The sequence below is a fragment of the Anas platyrhynchos genome, chromosome 1, assembly GCF_047663525.1.
Source record: "Anas platyrhynchos isolate ZD024472 breed Pekin duck chromosome 1, IASCAAS_PekinDuck_T2T, whole genome shotgun sequence".
Classification (NCBI taxonomy): Eukaryota; Metazoa; Chordata; class Aves; order Anseriformes; family Anatidae; genus Anas; species Anas platyrhynchos.
This window is the reverse complement of record NC_092587.1, coordinates 56,188,258-56,210,732: the sequence shown is the minus strand read 5'-3', so window position 1 is coordinate 56,210,732 and position 22,475 is coordinate 56,188,258. Positions and strand designations below refer to the sequence as shown.

The window sequence follows — 22,475 nt, the reverse complement described above, 5'->3', positions numbered from 1 at the left end:
TCTTTACGCTAATTATTTTGCCTTGACAGGTGCAGGTCGTACTCATATTCTTAAGCTGGTTAGACTCTCATTCCGTTTTCAAGATATGGAACTGGATAAAGAGTGAAAGAATCTATCACAAGGACAAAAAATTCAGTACCATTCTGCATGTTTTTTCTGTCATTGACATTAAGAACCTGGAATGTTTAAGGAAATTGCTTAGTTCACATCTCTGCTAATACTGGACACTATTGTACCTTTAATGACACTTAATCCAGTTCAATTTTCAAACTGTTTTGAAAAATTATTCTGATAGCTAACAGGTTTCATATTTAGAACCGTTTTTTTTTTTTTTTTTTTTTTTTTTTCCCATAACTATATGATGTTACTTCTAGTTACACCCTCTTCCTATACCCTAAATATTCTTGTGCCTTGCTGGGTGTTGTCACACTTTAAACAACTACACTGCCTCTTTCAGATCTGTTCAAATTGCATTATTTTGGGAATGTGTGAGAAGGGTGGGGTGTGGAGGGGCTGAGAAAGCATGTGGCAGCAGGGAGCCTTCCACCACTGTCCACTTACCTGAGGTACTCGTAGAGTCCATACATGGGCAGGAAGTCAATGTCAGACAGAAACATGTACGGTGTGCTGATATGCTTCATGGCCACATTCCTTAGCAGATTCACAGGATAGAACTGGCCTTCCTTGTAGACGATATGGTAGCCAACGTTGTGGCGGCTCATTAGTACTTCTGAGCCCTGGGCGTAGCGCAGAAATTGCTGGGCTTCTGCATCAGAAAGATAGAGTGCCAGGCTGATCGGACCTTCCCAGTGTTTGCAGATAGCTTCAAGCATCTGGAGCCTGAAAGAGGAAGGGTGAGAATAAGAAAAGGCTGTCTCCCCGTCTGGGACTATTTGCCTGGGTTCATCTCATCAAATACAGATACCTCTATCTAAGTGAGACAGATTGGCATCACTTTATATCCTGTGGAAAGCAATAAATATTTCTACAGCACAATTCATCTTATCTAAGTCCATGTCTCTTTCTGGACAGGTGGACTGCACCCTAGATACGCCTACCTCTCTCCAGTGAATACGAGGGAGACAAAGATGGCACTAGCTCATATATAAACATCCACAACACAAATACCTAAAGCCAGGTGAAATCAATGACAATCCTTTCTGCTTAAAGCCTTGATGCTGCAGAAAAACCCACACGGACGACGGGGCTTCATCTGATGAGAGCTTTGAGTGGTTGTAGGGATCTGTCTATGTAGATCTAATTATAGAATAGGGGACTTGTAATCTAAAGCTATGCCTAGTGGCCAATTCACATTTTAGGCCAAGTTAGTCTCTCTTCAAGAAGCCAGTGGAAAAGAAAGGTGTACAGACCCACAGATCACTTTACCTCCTGTTTAGGAAAACCTTTTCAAAATTTTTGCAAGGCAGTTAGTCAGATCTTAAAAACTGTTGAAAGTGACAGGTCAAGGGAATACTGACTTATATAAACATTTGTGTTGACTGAAAAAAACTGTCAGGGGAAGGGCAAAAGGATGAAACACGATAGAAATGGGGTTTACCATGAGTAAGGAGGAAAAGAGGGAGAGATATGGCATGGAATACCAAAAGAACAGTTCAGACAAAACCATCATTTAAAATACTAATCTGTATATGTTTTAGCATTATCTCCTCAAAGTCCACTAAATGATTTTTAGAACAGGTTGTATCAAAGAATATTTTTTAAAACTCTCAGCAGTTACAATATTATTGATGAAAATGACAACAAAAGACCTCATATACAATGTAAATCAAACCCAGTCTGGTCAAAATAGATTAATCACTTTGGACAATTTATACAGAATTGCCTAGAGATTAAGATATGCCACCCAAAAATACAGCAAGAACTGATTACAAAGCCTCTTGAGTTAATATAAAGGGAAATGAACCTATGCAGCCTAGCCACATATTCTATTAAAAATTAGGAAGAGTAGATGATGCAACATGATTATCTTCTCTACCTTCCATATCTGTGTTACTAGATTTTTCCTATTAATATTTATACAGAACACAAGAAAAGTTTTCTGCATCATTGTAATCAGAGAAAATAATTTCCCCCTCCTACTATCACACTAAGTATTGCAGCAGAAAGGAATGATATACCAGCAAACACAAATTCTGATTTAACATTAATAGCTTTCTCCAGTGTTTCTGAATGATCCTGATGACATTCAAGACGATATAATCATTTTGTCTTAGATATGAGATATTACTTTTACTAATCTATACCTGGTACATTATTTTCTTTTTATCTATTATTGAAACAAAGGCTATTATCAGCCTGAAACATACAGCTGAATTAGAAACACCAATCGATAAAAGGGATCTAAAAGGTATGTGAAGGCTTTAGGCTTTTGATTGTACTAACAACAAGTAGAGAAAAAAAATATTTTTTGCTTTCTTCAATATAGTGACAACCTGTTAATCAGTAGGATCCATTTCATCATCACTCAGGTTTAGGGCAGCCTTTTATAAATGAAATACTTGCCTAGAAAGAAATGTAGCAAAATGCCTTTCAAGGAGTCTAAGCAGTGGACAAATGGCATACATAACTTATTTAAACGGCACACCTGATGATGCCTGCAAAGCTTTCTGCAACAGTTAAGTGGAAACTGTGTTTTGCTGGTATAAATTTCAAGCTGGACAGCTTAGTGCCCTTCAGAACACTCCATTTTGCTGGGCCTTTCTCATTGACAGGCTCCACTTCTATGAGTTTGATACAGGGACTGCTAGATGATGCTCCCTAATCTGAACTCTGTAGGTTGTTAGAAGTCTTTTTTTTTTGACCACAGAACTTAGAAATACAAGTTTCTAAGCACACCAAGTTATTTCTTTGTTGCTAGTTGTCTTGAGGAATGTGTTCTCTGAAGAAAATAAATAAACTCTTATACTGCATAATAATAGGGGTCATCATTTAGCTGGTATTTTTTTTTAAGGTCTGTTTCAGTCAAGAGAATTTTACTGGTGAGATTCTTTGTTTTCACTCTGCCTCTTAAGCACATTCAACCAGTTTACGAGTTTTTCTCACCCTGACCTCAAGAAGTCTAATGCTAAATTTTTCTTTCCTCATCCACACCCTTAGCTCACATTTCTCATATTTCTGATTCCTAGGTACATACCATGCCTTTAAAAAAGCTGCCTAGCCAAAGTACTTGCTCGAAAGCCACATACAAAGCCTGTGATGCAACCAAGCCATTATCAGACCAAATTTGTCACGTCAGTACAAGAGGAGACCAATAACAACACTGAATGAAGTTGCTCTCAAAGCCTCCATCTACAGACATTAATGTTACCTCCTAAACTCTGTCTTCCATTTCCCAAGCCTACAGCACAAACAACCGTAAGCCTGTCACAAGTCATGTCAGTCTCAACTCTAGCAGGTCTAGAATTGGAGACAACTGGGAGTTGCTTTTTTTGCCTTTCCTTATGTCGGAGGATCATTTGAAAGAACTAAGCAAGAGTGTAGCATATAGCACATTGTTTACGTACATGCCATCTTACATCTGAGACACTAATATTAAATGTCTATAGCTACGCCGGAGGAATTTAATAAAAGTGGTCTAAAGAAGGTACCGAAAAATAAGGCAGTAACTGAAAGATGTGAAAGAAAACAAAGCAGCTAAACAGCTCTTTGGTATGATATTATTTATTGATTTTAGCTGAAAGAGAGTATTTCCAACTCAAATCAATAATTTATAGCAACACACCAAAGAAGTAGGGAAGATTTTTCCTGCACAGTATCAGGAGGGCTGTTCTTCCTGAATAAAAATGTGTGGTTCTGTCTATCAATAAAAACATGTGCCCCAGTGAGGATCCAGAAAGAGAAACAGATGCTCAGACTTTGCATCAGTGCCAGTGAATCAGTGCCGAGCCCCAGCTCATTCTTCTGAATTAAATTCTGGGGGGAAAATATACTATGTGCACAGACCAACTCTACTAATTTACTGTGGCACTCACTCAGGGTCTGGCTTAATTTATTTCTTTAGTTTTTTACTCAAAGGTTTGTGAACACTTAAGAAATGTTTCCTCAATTAAAAATCAATAGAACACACACCGATGTGCATAGCAAATCATAATATGACGTGCAGGATGCAGTGCTGAGGCACTGCCGAAACAAAACAGCCCTCATCTGTTCATGTTTATTTTTAAAACAGGCTGCAAATGTCTGTTAATCTGAATTCCTCTGACCCTCGTGGAATACTGCTGACCTTCTACTGGTGTAGCAGTGGTGATATTCACGGGTCATGTAGCATTCTGCATGTGCTCTGCCAAATAGAGTATAAGTTGCTTGCTTATATGCAAGGAGTTCTGACCTGTTTTATTACCTACTCTGATAGCAGCAGCTACAAAGTTTGGAACAGATTTGAACTGAGAAGCCTGAGGAAAAAAGAGACTGACAATTCAAAGTGTCACAGAGCTGGCTGATACGGACTACACTGACAGAGCTTCTGAAACGTGACAACGCGGGAATCAGAAAGGCACAGGTGGAGCTTGTCATGAAATGGACTTTTTCCCCAAATGAAATACCAGTTAAATTCCACTTTACATTGGAACTGGAAGTTGGGAAGAGTTAAACTACAGATACTATCCTGAAAATCAACATTTGTATAAAAATGAAATTACTCCTATCAAAAGGAGATATTTTTTGTTTCCCACTAGCACACTAAAACTAAAAATATTTTATTTTAAACTGCCAAATTTGAAACTAAAATGTTTAGTTTTGACTCTCATTATAAGAAAATCAAGCCACTGACTGAAATTTTCTGCAAGGGAAATACCAATGAAAGCAAAACTAACATTGTCTGAAGATGAAACACTGTGAAAAACCTTTTGATCAGCTAACACTGCTTGCCTAAGTCCATCACCAACATCTCCTGTTTTTCCTAGGTGGCTGTGAAACTCCAAAAAATAATAATGCCTGACAAGTCTGACAAGTAACAACCCATGCAGCTCCAGTATTTAGCCTCACATGAACTCCACCTATACTCCTGCATTTGCTGCAAACTGAAGTTTGGATGCCTGTGTGATGTCTACATGTGCTACTCCTAATTCAAGCAAGGTCTTACAGCATGATATCTAAGTTTCTGTGAAAGCCATTTTTCTTTCTCCCTAAAGCATTACAATAGATGGATTTCTTGAAATGCTCTGAGACTGTCAAAAAATTTTCATCGTCTCACATTTCCAGATGAACAAGAGATTTTGCCTACCTGTCCATTGAAAGTTGAGCCACCAGTGTTACATCAGTATTGTCTGAAGCAGGTTCATATTCGTAATGTAGAAAATACAAATGAGTGCGATGGACGGTGAAGCGTTCTCGACGAAATTCATAGCATAAGTCATCCTCATCCAGCTCAGACAGCTGTTTCTGGAGCTGTAAGGGAAAAGCGGACATAAATATAAGTCCTTTATTATTCCTCTTGCAAGTCAGAGAGAGTAAGGAGGTTTGAAACTTGCAGCATGAAGCAATGGGGAGCAGACTGAAACAAACATAGCAGTATTTTCCCAAGTGTCACTCCTTCAAGCCACTGGACAAGAGATTAGAAGAAAGCACTCCTAAGCAAACAGATGAGGCAGATAGACCATTATATTATGATCTATGTATTTTATATACCATATGTATTATCATCTTCCAACATCCACAGTAGCAATGAAACAGTGAACAATCACATTTAATAACTGCCAAGTTTCAGAGCTAATGATCCAATGGGATGCATAAGACCACTCCTTATTAGAAGCAGTATTTTAAACTAGTTGTAGACATACAGCTCCAGCAGAGGGGACTCAGCAGTAGATTATGCTTGTACCCTGGACTAAGCAATTCCCATTCTGCTGCCTCTGTTGGAGAACAGTAACTGCTGCTGGGGGCATGGACAGACAGCTGGAAAAGTAACAGCTTAAACTGAACGTTAGTCAGTGTCTTGAGACTTATGTATCTGCACCAGTATAATTTTGAAATAAAAATAATCTTTCAACTGCAGAAGAGCCAGATATAAGCCTATATTTTTAACAGGATTTGTACTTCTGGATATTTGGGTTGAGAAATCAAAAGGATGCCAGATTAGCAGAGAACAGGTATTTCTTGGCTTCCCTGAAAACCAAGCCCCTTCAAAGTCAAAACAGCAAAAGAAAGCAACTGTATCCTCAGTCATTTATTCCTGTAGCTTTAACAGAATAAAAGTTTGGCTCTTGGGAAAGGAGGAAGAGAAAAACTGACCAAACATCTATACAGATGACCAATTCCATCACTGAACTATATTATTTAAAGACAAACATCTGGCTAGAATTCTTAAAATGCATTCATTTTAAAGGAGAAATCAGTCATCCCTGCTGTAAAATATTCCACAAAATGTAATGACAATGAAAATTATACGTGATATTGACATATCAAATAGAGTTCTGTTTGTGTTGATCTAAAATGTAGATTATTAGTAAAGGTATCATTTTCCACACTTTGTTTCTTAAAAATTAACCTATAAGAAGGATAAGAGTACCTGTTTATCAGTAAAGAATAAATTAAAACAAATATTCATGTTATATATATACAAGTTTTGATAAAATCACTGTGAACTTCAAATTGTTTCATGAAATAAACATTATGAATTATAGACATTCATTTAGATTCAAAAATCTCTTCTGTTCTGTTCAGAATGATTTAAAGTAATAGTTTACAATAGTATCATTAAGAAAAACATTGGAAAATGTAGGCGTTTCTTGTTCTAACACCGTGTTAAGAACAAGAGCTGTTGTTCTTGGAACTATAAGCGTAATGGCTGCCATCAACAATAATGCTTAGAGCTGAATGTTTTTCTGTGACAGCTGATGGAATAATTCCTGGTATTTTCCTGTATATCACTCTTTAATCTTCTTTTGAATAATGGAAACACCTCCTTTGATTTCAATGGGTTTTGGATCAGGATCTCATTCTTCCTTGCTATTGTTCTGCACAGGTCTTAAAATGTCCCTCAGGAGAGACTGCTTTTAGAAAGATGAGAGCCTGAATCTTGACAAATCTTTACTCAGGCAAAACTTCTATTGAAATCAAGATCTCTTTTGGTGGAATAAAAATTGGGAGTTCTTTTACATATTGTTGGAGTTTCATTCATTCTGGTTTAAAAATCATGATTCAGCTGAGCCTGTACTTTATTTTCCAAAGCACATTCAAACAATATTTGAATTAAACCCAATATTTACAACAATGACTATAAAGATTATTGTATCTTTTTGTTTCTCCTTTGAAAAGAGATATTAGTGTGCCCTTATCAGAATTATCAAGGAGCTTTAAATGTAAACGGTTAAGACAATAGCAAAGCACATTTCAGGGATACCTTCCTATCCTGCTGTATACACAAACAACAAGGCTAGAAGTTTATAATTGTACAGCAGCTATTAATCAGGCAGTCACTGAATGATTATCAGATTACATTCAGGTTGCAAGCTATGAGGATATAAATACTTAATTATAAGTTACAGAATAACATTTTGGGCTCAATTATGGTTTTGCATACTACAGAGCCCTTGGTGGGGGATGAGGAGGGAGACGGCTTCTCAGAGGCTCCAGTATTTTGGCTGTGAAAGTCACCAAGCCACAAAGTTGCCCGTGGAGGTAATGGAGAGCAGCAAGCACCAGAAAGCGCCTTCTGCTATGGGGAAAGGGTAACCTGTTCTTTCCACTGCTTTTCTTAGGGTCAGGATTTTGTCAATGCTTTGTGAGAACACTTGTACAATCCTTGCTTGCTCATACCATGAGCCTAAACTGCTGGACAGCCTTAGGAGACCTCTGCAGGCTGTGCAAACACAGCTTACATAAGGCACGCTCCTTCAGACACAACAATCAGTACAGGACAGGCTATGATTTGGCCTGTAGTACTGTGCACGTGGCAAGCAGTCTGCATTAAGGATGGGCTTATCCTGCAGCAACGGGGAGGCAACAGGCATTGGAAAGAAATATAGCATGTGATTATCCACGTGAAAACTCCCTTCCTGCTGGAAGCAACGCTGGACATGCTAGGATTTGGTCCAGCAAAACATGTAAGCTCACAAGGTTTCTCACTGAAGCCAATCGTGTGACATGCACAAGGTATCAGGATCAACATTGTGGGTGCTGCACAAGATTACACATTAGGAAGCAAAAAGCCAGTCCATGCAGCTGCCAGCTGAGGACTGCATGGACTGGGAAAGTCAGATGCACCCTAAAACATTCAGGCTAGCCTCTTTTTCCTTTTATTCAACCTAGTTCAAGGACAATTTTGTTGCTGTGGGTTTTGTTATTTTTGAGTAAAATTGTTACAGATATCACAGCATAATGAAATAATACTGCCAATTTCTCAAGTTGAATAAATAAACAAATACCTCCCCCTTTCTTTCCTCCAGCGACCTAAAAATCAGATCCTTGGAAACAGCCAGCTTGTTATTTGAACATATCTCTTTCCTGATGCCTGACAACAATAGGAAGTGGGGAAAATACTGTGAAGTGAAATACCATAACCTACTTACTTTCTGAACAATCTCATTCAGTTACAGGACTATGAAATCCAGAATACTGGTAACTTCTCCGAAATATCTTACAACTTCTATATAGAATGTTTAAAATAAATTAATATGGACAGGAATTAAAGACTTGAGTACCATACATGTATGTACATTTCTTACTTATTACTCTTACAAATGATTGCACAGCATAAAATGAGTTACAGCAGAAAAAAAAAATCCCTTTATTTTGGAGACATAGCAGAAAAAAAATCCTTTCTTTCGGGCATCTCATCTTTTTGCACTTGTAAAAATGCATTGCCATCACAGTTTTGTCATCCTTTTAGGCAGCTCTTTCATTGCCCTCTGACAGAAATTTATTGGAGGCAATAGTAGGAAAGGAAAATTTCCAACCTATTTTTGCCTTGTTGTCTCTCCAAGACTGGGTTTATCTAACAGCAAGCAGCAATACAGTTGAAACTGAACCTGATGTTTGCAGGCAAATTAATGTAAGAAGAGAGGTTGGATAAGAGAGGCCAAAGAAGCCTCTATATTTCTTTCTTTGAAGAAACGGCCCATCTTAGTAATATGTCAGAGCTCAACAAAAACAGTGTCTTTGGTTTCTACTCTGTGTTTCTTAAAATACACTACAGACATAAAATGGGGCGGAGGAAAAAAGAAAATATGTTTTCAGGAATAAAAAAGCTTCATTAGTTTAAGAGTATTTTCCCCTCCTTCAATTTCTCTCTCAATACATTCATATACCCCCAGTATGACACACGTATAAAGGCTGCTTCCTTTTACTGTGAAGGGACACACACAATCTATAAATACATATGGCATAAAGTCATATGCCATTTTTTACACACATATTTAAAATGAAGAATTTTAATGATGCACAACATTCAAAAGGCAACTAATTGTCTAAGACAGTCACATATATAACCTTAAACTTATCTCTTTATGAGTTACCTCATTCTTTTCCAGTTACATGGTCACATAAAATTTCTCTAATGATATAATCTTATCTACAGCATGTATATTGTGCGGATCCATTATTTATGGATAAAGAACTTACAGCTTGGTTTAGAGTTTGCTCCCACATTGTACCTTTATGAAAAGATGAGCTACCAATGGGAATCTGACAGATCTATACAAACAGAGGCTTACTTAAACACAGTGCACCATCAAAATGAGGATCTTAATGTCAGCTGGATTTGATAAAAAGATGGCATCCCTTTAAGAATCCCTCCGTAATACTTATAACAAAATGCCTAATATAGCTAAGACTTTTCATCCTTAGAGTGACAGCATGCATTTCACAAAAGCAAGTCTGCTTATCATGAGATTCACTCTTTCTACAAGACTTTCAAGGCTAAGGCTACTTGCCACTGAGCATGTGGGAAATTTCACCTCGAGGAAATATTCTTGCAGTTGCAAAGTGATGTGCTTTTCAGCGTGTGTACAGTAGATGTTCTCTTAGTAAATACTGTAGTGGGAAACAGCGAGTGCTTTCATTAGCATCACGATGTTACTTGCTTCCAAAATAAAAATGGTAGCGTGCAGAGAGTGCCATGACATGCAGAAGACCAAAGCAAAAAGAGAGAGATATCCAAGAGTACACGTTACATTACTTCTTGGGATGACCAGCTGTGACACGCGATCAGACCACTCACTTCTCAGGTGGCCTGTGAGGCTAGGCTGGACAGACAAGCACGGACAGACCAGAAACTATTCAACTCTACCATGAATCCTCATCATTTACCAGGTCTACTTTTCTGACTAATACATTTGTGGTGTATCCATGTGATAGACAACAGACCCATATGATAATGGCACGTAACATGTACCTTTCACTGATGAACTGGTTAGTCCTAACCAGATTTAGTTCCTAAATCTCCCTTCCTAAGGCTGTTCCTAGAAGAAGCGCATCAGTGATCAGCTTCATTTGTTTGAACTGCTGTGTCACAGAAACTATTTTCTTCCCACCAAAATCTACAGGATTTCATCACAAATGAGACCAATCCGAAGTCCAGGATCAGAAATATTTTCTTTGATATTAGTGATATTTAAGAAAAAAAAAAACTTTTTTTTTTTTTTTTCCTTAAGTGCTATTTAGACCTTGGGGAAGGGGAGAAATCCCTTCACTGTATAGGCATCTCTTTCTCATGAAGTGTTTAAGGTAAAGTGAGATGACACAAGGCTTAAGTAACTCACTAAATACCATGCTAACACAACAGGAACAGAGCTGCTCAGATGAAAACTTTTAACTTTCAGATCATCTTTCCTTCTCCCAGGTGTGTGCAGTTAAGATTCATAGCACAAAACCAGCTCAGCTTAGCCACCGAGACAGATGAAAAATAACACCAGCTCAGGATGAAACTACAATCTGGCTATAAAATGCAGCAGTTTTATTTCCTCCTGTGTAGCTGCCCCACTTCCCACCAGTAGGCAATTGTGTTGCAACATTTAGCACTTTTAAAGTTAAAAATTAAATTAACTGCTGCCTTTAGGATGGCATAAACAAAACAGATGATGTAAGGAGGAAAAAGCATTTACTGAGTCTTGTTTGCAATGACCTACATAACGTAATTCTTGCTTCTCCAGTGATTAGTAATAAAAACCAGGCTAATCCCATGTCAATTAAATCCTTATTCCTCCCATGCCATAAAATTTCGTACGTTTGCTATGGGTCAAATTGAGCCATCTGTGAAACAAAGCTGTGCTTGGGACAACGAGAAGGATGGTGTCTGAAAAATCCTACTTAACAAGAAAAATTTTGTTGTAGCATATGAAAAGATTGACAATATTCTTGTGAAATGGAAATAATGGCTTATCTTTACTGTGAATAATCAACACAATTAAGCACCCAAGTTCTTGGCATGCATACCATCATAGACAGTTCTGTACAGATGAAGCACAACTCCTCTTGATCTCAGCTGCAGCTGTGAGACCTTGGTACTTCTCTGCATTTCCTTTCCCCAGGTTCTTGACATACTTTCTTGGCAGAGCTTATTTCCAGCCCACCCTCATACCACAGTGCTTTGATGGGTTGGTCTCCCTGCTTTTGTTTCCCTGGATTGTTCCTTCTTGTGTAGCAAATTCCATGGTCAAAATTTGCTGAGTGAGACCCTGCCCATTCTTTAGCCCAACAAGGCCTCATAACATCAAGTAGTCTGCCAATAGCCTGTTCATACAGGCACCCATCAGTTCTTTCCTGCCCCAAACACTCTCTCTCTCCAGAACCTCTGTCCAGGCTACTTGGCCTTTTTGGCTTTTGATTTGGTTTTATCCCCTGTTTTTTGTGTTGGTTTTTTTTTTTGATGGGGCTTTTTGCCCCATACTTGGAGGTGTTCAAGGCCAGGTTGGATGAGGCCATGAGCAACCTGATCTAGTGGGTGTCACCTTTGCCTGTGGCAGGGGAGTTGGAATTGGGTGATCTTTGAGGTCCCTTCCAACCCAGGCCATTCTATGATTTTATCCCTTTCATATGTGAATATGGATTTTTTCTCCTCCATATTGTCTGGATAGCAGTGAGGGCAATGGATCTCTCTCAGGACAGAGACCAAACAGGTTCCTGCTCCTAGCTCTCCTGTCCAGTCAGACAGAAAGGCGCAGAGCATTCAGGAGAAACAGTCACAGAAAATGCCCGTTTTGTCCTGGTCCCCCGCCTGCAGCATGCTCAATTCTTTGGTGGCACTGGCAAATATACAGTCTGATCAGACGTATCCATGCACACTCCAAAGGAGTCTCCAGAGATCTGAGCCTCCTTGAAGTCAAACAAAGCTCTGCTGAAGATGTATAAATTATAGTGGGATTTTTCAGCCCTATAATTTGCATAAATTTTCACCAGCTTGGCAAAAGACACATTCCTGGCCCCAAAGTCACTCTTGCTAAATGTCAGCTCCTTCTCTGAGGTAAGCAGTATATCCATGAAGAAGTCATCAGAGCTTGCAGTGTGGGCAATCCCCCCCAAACTTTTTCCCATGCTTCACTTCAAAAAAAAATCAGAGAGAAGAAAAAAGGAGGTATACAAGCATGGCAAAAAGAAACATAGTTAACAGTTCCCCCATCTAGCAATACTGTAAGCAGCTGAAAGCAATTTAATCGGAAGTTTCAGGCAACTAAAAGGATGTGCTACCAGCTCAGCATTTAATAATAATAACAGTAACAGTTTTAATAATAGAAACTACACAGCTGGGGAAGGCAGGATTTCCCGTCAAAACTACCATAAACCATCTGTTTACTAGAGAAAGACTATGTCATGACAAAACAGTACCTTTAAATCTCAGTCCTACTGATGATGCAGTATTCTGAAATCCTGCACGAGCAAAGGGTACTCACAGCATTAGTCTGATTCTTGTTACCGACTCGGAAGCTCCCTTTGCAATCCACTTTAAGATATTCAGAAATTGCTAAATTTGAGAACAGAGTTTATGCTACATAGCACATCAATTTCCTGCCCTTCTGGTTGATATTATTAGGTGGAATGCACAGCCATTTGCTAATATTAAAAATCTCTGGTTTTGTACAGAAAAAGTAAATTAGTAAAAAGACATTTAGGAAGTAAATATACACCTAAGCAAGTATTTTCTCTGGAAAACTAGATATTTTTACATTGTTTCTTTGTGTTGATAAAAGGGAAAAGAAAAAAAATGGTGGAAGTCTGGGGAGAATTTTTTTTTTCTTTTTCTAAAAAGTCTTCTCTAAGGGGAATCTGCTCTCTTCTTCCAAAATTGAGTGAAGTCCATGATAAAGCTCCCACTGATCTTGCTCTGGGCTTTGGATCAGGACGCAGCCTTCACTAATAGGGGACACCCCATTCAACCTTCAGATTTAATGCTTTGGCAGAAGCACCTGGTGAGAAGCTGTCTGCAGGAAACGAGTTTTATGAGAATGCTAAAAGGTTGAGTGTGTGCCCCTGTGTGCTGAAATCAGACTTACAGTATCTATCTCATAGTGCAACTACAGACCTATAGACAGAAGATCCTGTTAAAGTATTTTAGATGCTGCAGTAGGTCCTTTAGAATGAAATGCTGTACATAACAATTAAAAGCCAACAGAAAACATTTAAATTGGAGGGTTTCCCTAAAATCTTCTCCTTAAAATAAAAAAGGAACGAGAAAGGGAAATAGCATGGAACAGTAGGATGGAGTGACTGAGGGCTGGCTTCAAAGGCTGCTTGAGTCAATGACGTTGTTTACAGGGGGATTTGGTTCATATTCTGAATTTCACATTTGTATTTCCCATCCAGACTCTGCACAAAAGGCAAAGAGGTGATTGAAATACCACTTTGCAGAGAAGAGCCAGCTCTGTGTAATCTCATTTTAGTAGATCCTGAATGAAGGGGGCTTAGAGTACTGCTCCGTGGCAAGGAGCACATGCCAGGCCCCCATCTACAGTCTGTCCCTGCAACAGTGTCTTTCAGCTTGACTATCTCAATGGAAGGATGAAACATGTATGTACACACAGACATACACATAACCACTTTTACATTAACAGAAAAATTACCTCAGCACCTCCCAATTTTTCAGTCTGCATTTCTTTGCCTCCAGTATTTAATTTTGAAAGCCCTGTCTATTCTGTTCATTCCTACTTGTAACTTTTTGGAACCTATTAGCAGTGCAGTTTGGTACAGCTGAAGATCAGCAACTGCCTAGATCAGCACTATGTGGTATAGGATCCCCAGACTGCCTTTATTTAGACCTCTTGAAATTCAGTCTGTGGTATTATACTTCCTTAGCAAACATTAAAAAAAAAAAAGAAAAGAAAAGAAGATATGAATCCATCTGCATGTATACAGACACATATATATGTAAGCATACATGCATGCACATATATACACAGAGAAAGAGTGACAGATTAATGTAACATCTGATTATGTTTTAAACTAATGCCCCTTTATATCTCTCTGGCACTGTAAAGAGTCCTTAAAAAAGAAAACGTGTAATTTACATTCATTTTAAGGACATCTCAGTACTGATGAGAAGCGTAAAGGGCCTTAGAGCAACAGAACCAGCCCAATGGTACCCATTGCCACACTTCTTTCTACATTTCACAGATATTTGCATTACAAATGAAATTCCTTAATTACAGGTCGCATTCCAAATAAAGCATAATTACAAATATTAAACTGCAGAGTTGCAATGGCTGGCATATTGGAAAAGGACCTTAAGGGTAAATTCTGCCACAGACAGATTATGAGTGACAGCCCCATAACAAGCCACTGCTTCTTCCACAACAGGGCTCAGAGGATTTAGTGCTTAGTAATTTTCTCTGATTATAAAACAAGTGGAGCTATTCCAGCATTTTGTCCACTAGTCTACAGTGCAGAGAAGCGTAGTCAGCTGAAGGAGAATCTTTTACATATATACAGTGCCTAGCACAATAAAACCCAATTGTGTTTTGGGGCTGCTAGTCTCAATTCAGGGAAGAATAGAAAAATAACAGCTATTGCATAAATCAAATAGCAATTCCTACCTTATACATACTTAACTTTGCAAAAATTAACTCTTTATGTACTATATATGTTTAGGAATCCTAATGGAAATCCTAATGGAAATGTATAGCTGCCTTGGCTAACTAAAGGTCCCTCTAACCCAGCATCCTATCTCCACCTGTAAGCTGGCAGCCTAGAGAGGAGTGCAAAAACAGTGCCAGTGTATCATGATGTTTCCTCAGAACGCTCCCCTAGTCCTGAACTTGGGCTTAAGGACTTCCTGCACCAAAGCCTAACAGCTCCTGACTGATTTTCTTTCCATGAAGAGGCGCTTTTTGAACACGCATGTATTTTTAGCAACACTACGTCCTGTTCAAAGCTTTGTTCCATCTTGGGTGAAATGTCTTCCTTTGTTTTGAACCTGCTACTTGCTATTTTCTCTTCATGCCCCCTAGTTCTTGTTCTGGGAGGGATGACAAACAGTGGCTCCCTGCTCACCTTACAAGATGTTCTGCTTCTGAAGATTATCCTGCAATAGATCATTGGAATGTACTGTATTTTAATAGGACACCTGTGACACTGTGTGTACTACAGCAGAGAGAGGGAGAGAGAGAAAGAGGTTTTCATAATAATCCTATTCTTAAGGCCTCATAACATCAAAGCTGAAACTAGCTTTTTGTATTCTACAATAAAAAGGACATAGTCAATTTTCCAGCAGAGCTTACATGAAGGGTAACTAATTAATAACAATGTCTTCTCCTAAGTAAGCTATCTTAAGCTATCCAAAGTTAGATTTTTTCTATATTGAGTTGTTTTGATAGAAGGCTGTTAACTTTTTGGTTTCTGTTGGCAAGTTAAGACTCGTGTATTTTTGTATGTCTAGCTCATTCTTTTCCAGTATCTTTTTTTTTTTTTTTAATTTATAAATGGAAGAATGCATTACGTTTCCTTTTCAGACACAAGCCATACCATACACCATATTGCGTTCTACTTGTCTTGAATAAGAAACAGCCTTGAAGAGTTAGTCATTTCCAGTGTCTGTCAACCAGATACAAGTTCAGTAAAATGAGCCATTTTAACTTTCACGACTGCCATTTTCAGCAGCAAGAACTTGCATTCAGTGTGCACAGCTCCCCAACAACTTGTCATCTGGAATAAATCTGTTTATTAAGGACTTACAGAGCTCTGGAAAATATAGCAACAAGTCTGTGGCTGCATTCCTGCTCTTCAAACCCACACAATTGCAAATTCAGAATAATTTTAAAGTATATTCTTAAAGCATGATAAAGAAGATGTGTTTTGTCTTTTTTTTTCAACATCTCACTCCCCTCTTCTCTTCCTATCCCCTACTCCATCTATCGTACTGTGATGTCTTTGACCATCAGCCTCTTAGTGCTCTCTTATCACATTCAGTTCACTTGATTCTCTAAAAGCCCCTCACTCTTGCAGAGGATTTTCTTTCTCCATGTGCTTTCGCTCTTGCTGTGCACTCTCTCTCTCTTTTGTCTCTGCTTCAGTCTCCTTGAGTTAATGTTTAACTATATTTTTTCATCGTTTCCCCACCTTTTTCAGAAGACAGTGGTAAGGCTGAGTATCTGGGAAGCCGTGCCTTGGGCTAAAAGATATCTATCCAATATCTGAGTGTTAAAGTCAGAAAATTGGGGATGGCATCTCCTGTGGTTATTTTGTCCACAGACTAACTGGAAACACTACAAGCCTCAATGATGCTATTGATTATCTTTTAACTGCTAATGTGTATATGATACTGGCATTGCTTTATTGATTTTTATAGAGAGAATTTTGTATATTTTAGATAATTACGCATTTTTTTTTCTTGAAGGTAACATAAAAGGTTACATCTTCCTTTGTATTTCCTTTCAGACTATGTAGCCAAAATTGATACTTGGTCTAGAAATCTTCACAGACTACATTATACACAAGGAATTCATACACATCTGTGAGTGTTTCAATTAACAGTTTTTTACGTTGGAACTATATGTACTAAGGCACACACACATAAGAACATCTGTATGTAAACATCCTTGATTTCAACCATTTTCAAAGGATTTACTTCATCTGAAAGGTTCTGATTGCAAATTTTATGCAGATACACATAACTACTGCTGTGTTTTGTTAGAAGCAGGGCAGAAAAAAACTGCACAGTCCCACAGCCCATGTGTACTGTTAAGTATTAACTCATTCTACAGTTTGCAGTATGGCAAAAACTCATAGATCTAATCCAGCAGTCTTGATGTTTTCATTTTCTCTTCATTATTTGTGCATTAGTATCTACTAGCCAAAGTCAACATCATCTTACGCTGAACAAACAGACAGCAAGAAACAATCATTTCCCCTGGAAAGTTTTAGGTCTAAGGGTGAGATTTGCAGAATTGCCTAATGGAATTAAGAGCCCGAATCCTCATTTTCAATTTGCTATCTTACCTTTGTTGGGGATTTTTAAAAAGCAAAGCAGCCTAAAAAAACACAAACCAAAAACAAAAGAGGGGAAAGGCAGGATTAATACGTCAGTTTTACAGGCAAGGAACTGAGGCACAAAGAGATTAAACGATTTGCACAGCGTCACTCTTGGAATCTGAGCACTGACCTCAATTCTCCTGAGTCCCTACCCGCACTGCCAATTCTCCAAGTTTTCATGTAGCCTGTGCCTTGTATGAAACACCCTTTAAAATCTTCAAGCCCTAAACATACCACTTACGTTTTCACTGTTAATGTCTGCCTCACTGGGGCAGCCAAAGAGCTCCCGTCTCAGCAAGTTCCCATCATATTCTAGGAATGTCAGGTAGAGGTTGCGGAAAAACTCCACGTGCTTGTTTTTCACTCGCAGCTTCTTTGGTGAGTTCCAGTGAATCACCTCAGAGGGAAAAAAGAGAAAACATATCCTGCTGTTAGAATACAGATTTGCTTTAACCCCTGTTTTTGTGTGTGTTTAGTACACTGCCCTCTTAAAACCGAAAAAAAAAACCACACAACAACAACCCCAGAACTACAACAACTTCCGTCTTTTTATCTGGACAGCTTTATCATGTCTTTCACAAGTCACTGCATACTGTACAGATGATGCTCTTTTAAACCCATCCATACCATACCATAACATGCACATATGAGTTGGGGTGCTGCTCAAATTTGTGATGCAGCACCTCCTAAATGCTGCCACTGGTCTAATGACAGACCCTACAGGTTTATGGGCTCTTTTGAAGAGGGTGGCATTATGAGGGATTCAGGGATGTTAATATTAAGCATTAATCTCAGATTTCCATATGACTGATTGATTCACTGTTTCAGGCCAGCCAGACTCTTCTCTTGTTAGACACTAAGGAGAAAAAGCCTCAAATGAATTCTTGCATCTATGTACACCCTTCAAAAAGGACTGAATTTAATCTGGCTTCCCTTTTCTCCACTGCTTCATTTAAACAAGACTGATCTCAGTTGCATTATACAACATAGTGGTGCAGCACAATGCTTCACCCCTTGAATTCCTATTTCTAGCAGGTATTTAGCCTCTACTAATGGGAAATGACTCTCACACTGGCCTAGATTTAACTCTAATGCTGACATAAAGGGCCTGATTCTCATTTACATCCAGGTGACTTTGCACTGCTCCCTGGCAGTGTGAACGAGAATGGGGCCCAAAGGAAAAACTATCAAGGAGCCAAAAGTGGCTTGCAGGAATGATTTCATTTTATAGAGGCTATATTTTAGGCATAAGAAAAACAAAACAAAACAACCAACAACCAAGTGCTTTGTATTCCATTTTATTCTTGTGACTTCTAAAGAGATTAAAAAAAAAAAAAAAGTCTCCCTTGGGAACATTTCCAAGTGAGGAGCTCTGGAGGTTCTCTGAATGCATTAAGTGAATTGCATGAAGGCACCGTGTCACTGCGATGCCAGCTGCCGAGCCGGTGGGGTGGTAAGCTCTGCTCTGCACATTGCATCTGTGGCAGGGAGCGGACAGAAGCAGCTCAGAGCAGATGAGCCCAGTCCCCTCGGTGTCAGCAGCACAGCTCCGCAGGAACAGGGAGCCCTCTTAAATCACCCTCTCTGCTTCTGAATGAGTAAGCTACAGGAGGAAAGAAAAGGACATTGCCTGAACTTTTCCAGTACTAACTTCAGCAAACAAGACAGCCCCTCCACTGACTATTTGTATTTCCTCCCCCCATCCCCCAAGGAAAAGAGAGGAGAGGAGAGGAGAGGAGAGGAGAGGAGAGGAGAGGAGAGGAGAGGAGAGGAGAGGAGAGGAGAGGAGAGGAGAGGAGAGGAGAGGAGAGGAGAGGAGAGGAGAGGAGAGGAGAGGAGAGGAGAGGAGAGGAGAGGAGAGGAGAGGAGAGGAGAGGAGAGGAGAGGAGAGGAGAGGAGAGGAGAGGAGAGGAGAGGAGAGGAGAGGAGAGGAGAGGAGAGGAGAGGAGAGGAGAGAAAAAAACAAAGCCTTCTCTATATAGCCAACACCAATGAAAATCTCTCCTGGTATGGAAAGCTTTAACATCTCCTAAGATCCCACTACTGAAGTTACTAGGATGTCAAAAAGCCATAAATACAAGTTACAGAAAAGCAACTATAGAGAAGTAAGATCATTTCAGAAATAGGCAAATAACTTTTTCCTATTACAGGAACATGTTAAATCAGGTTCATAATGCATCTACCCATTATAAATTTGGAAATTATTTGTACAAAAATATTTGCAATTTTTTCCCCACATAATGCTACATTCTTTGCTTCTTTTACATTTGTTCACATATTCAAAAGTGTAGCTTAGCTGTGAAATACGGTGCTGCAATATTTGCAGAAAATACAAAACAACATGGAAACAAAAGGAGCGTTAGCCAAAATTGCCAGGACATTGCATATACTCAAGGTGACAGATCTCCTCCATTGAAGAGTGCATCTTCAAGACTTCTGTTCTTTGAAAATAACTTGATATATTTACCCATTTAATTTAAATGCAGCAAAGGCATAGAATCATTAAGGTTAGAAAAGACCTTCAAGATCATCTGGTCCAACCATCCCCCTACCACCAATGTCACCAATGTCACAATGTCACCCACTAACCATGTCCCTAAGCACCAGGTCCAAAACGTATGCAAAAAGATCTCAGTGACTCAATCCAACCACAGGGAAACAAGCCAGCATAATAGGAGAACAAGACTGAAGGTACCTAAAGGGCTGCTACAGGGTGCTAGCAAGCACTTTTTTAAGCAGGCATAGAAAGGAAATTGTCAGTCTGCTGGTAACTTGTGCTTCTTTAAGAGTGGATCAAAGAACACTGAAAACATGGGAAATGGAACAAAAATGCTTCTTTGCTTCTTTTTTTTTTTTTTTTTTTTTTTTACACTGCAAAAATGCAGTGTATTTTCCCTACTGCATCTACAATTCATGAGTGTTCTTTTGGGTGTCTCCATGAGCATCCTGTGCCCCCGTTGAGCCCTCTTACCCCTCACACTAGGGACTGCGATCACAGAAGAGGCTAGAGATGATAAACTCAACAACTGTTACAGGACAGGCTCCCCAGCATTGCAGGCATTTCCCATCAGTGCACACACTGTCACATCGCAGCCAAGTACTGGTGTTGACGCCTCTACCAAGTTGTGTGGGGGATGATGTCAAAGCCAGACAACTGCAGTTGTCAGTGCAGAGCCTGTTCACTGCTCTGCTTCCAAATCTGTTGCGTGTACAAAGTCTGGGAAGTGTCAGGGGCCTAGCTGGTGGTTCAGATCTGATCAGATTTGAAAAGTGTCAGGATGCTGTATGTGTACAGATGTCAAGGGAGCCTGAAGTGAACTGAAGAAAGCTGAATGCAGCTGATGACTGCCCAGAAAAGCTGATTTTTTAATCAAGGAAGACAGTACACGTCAATGCAGCTAGAGAACATAACGGAGCTATGCAACCATCTGGATGACCTGAGGTAGGGAAACCACAAAACAGGTTTAGTGAAAGAGCAGGCTGCTATTCAAATGTAACCTGATTTCAGAAATATTATGTCATACATGAAAGCACAAAAAAAAATAGTAGGTTTCAAAAGGCAACAAGATTCCTAACCATTGATACATAACACTACACCCAGAGACCACTTTTTTTTTTTTTTTTCCGGTTAGCCCACAAATTCACCTTGAGTTCTGCATGTAGCTGTCAGATTTGGTTTCCTGTACAATCAGCCACACCACAAGTTGTACAGGCCAAGACATCCTTGGATGGGCTGTCACAGGCCTCAGTGACATGATGAAGACAACAGCCTGCACAGGTAAAGCTACGGCCATTACATTATAAACTTTACTGTGGGCAGCAATGAATTGATTGGGGAAAAAAAAAATCAGTTGGAAAGAGACTACAGGGAAATCAGAAGAAAAAAATCGAACTCAGAATCCACTTTTTGCAGACTGAGCTAGTGTTATCACAACATTAAAAAGAGAAAGCATCTAGGAACTAAAAATCTCATTACTACAATATCCCTTTTCTAAGACTGAATAGCACTGTAATACTGCATTTATTTCTGCTTCTATTTTCCCTCTTAGTTTCTCAGCTATTCCAAAGCTCTGTCAGCTTACAGAGGAAATTGCACCTGGAACAAACCAGTGACCTTATCTGGGTGGACACTTCAAGAACAGTGCTAGCCTCCAGGCTGTCCCATGGATCCTTCCCATTCCTGATCAAGACCTCCTGAGAACTAAGAAAAATGCACTCTTTAATCTTCATTTAGCTATTTAAGTACCGAAAGATCAGAACTTAAAATTCCACGTCTATTTAACACTTGGTTAGTCATCATTAAGCAACTTGGCACCATCTACATTTCTGTTCATACCATCCTACTTAATCAGCAACCCTTACCACTCACTGATTACACTCAGTTAGCCTCCTGGAACGCTTCCATGTATTTGTGACCTAGTGAAACACACCACACTGAATTGGTAGTTCCCATTTATTCACCAGATTCTGACTCACAGCACTCAAGGGATAACACAGTTGTTGGTGTTTCATAGACTGACAATGGGTTCTGAGACGGAAGGTAACAGGACATTATATGCAGGCAGAGTGTAGGAGGGGGCTCTAAGTTTGGTTACCTGCATAGAAATAAACTGAAACCAGAAGTCCCAGCAAACCTCTTTAGTTTCCAGCCACATTGTCCTCTTTGGAGACATTAAATATTTCAAATACAATGTTCAAACCAGTGAAATATAAGCTAGCTAACACAACGCTATTTCTATAGGTGCTCTTACCCATATTCCCCTCAAACCATCTGCTCTCTCCAAATAAAATATTTGGCCAAATGTTTCCTTAACCACAATCCCTTCCATTTTTTACCCCAAAACAGATCTTGATAATCTACTTCAGCCCTTAGGAAATCAGAGAATATAGGATATTCTTTCTGTCCTTTCTGTGGTTCTCTACCTATCTTCCAGGCTGAAGGGGCAAAAAAGTAAGAATAAATTAAGCCTAAATTTAAGCCTGAAGAAGTTTATTTTTGCAAAGTAGTGAACAGATACTAATTAAGCCCACGAGCACACTGCTATTTTAGGTAAATAAGT

At 39.2% G+C, this 22,475-nt stretch overlaps 1 protein-coding gene across 2 annotated transcripts in view; it reads right to left on the bottom strand.

Annotated features, from left to right (window-relative positions):
• The window catches only part of LARGE1 (LARGE xylosyl- and glucuronyltransferase 1), a 285,774-nt gene that overhangs the window by 17,077 nt on the left and 246,222 nt on the right, over positions 1 to 22,475 (bottom strand). For both annotated transcript variants that reach the window (XM_038180825.2, XM_027449977.3), the window contains 3 exons: positions 17,657 to 17,812; positions 5,243 to 5,406; positions 562 to 840 (listed from right to left, as the gene is read on the bottom strand). In XM_038180825.2, the coding sequence (XP_038036753.1) occupies positions 562 to 840; positions 5,243 to 5,406; positions 17,657 to 17,812 (599 nt within the window). The remainder of the gene's footprint in view (positions 1 to 561; positions 841 to 5,242; positions 5,407 to 17,656; positions 17,813 to 22,475) is intronic.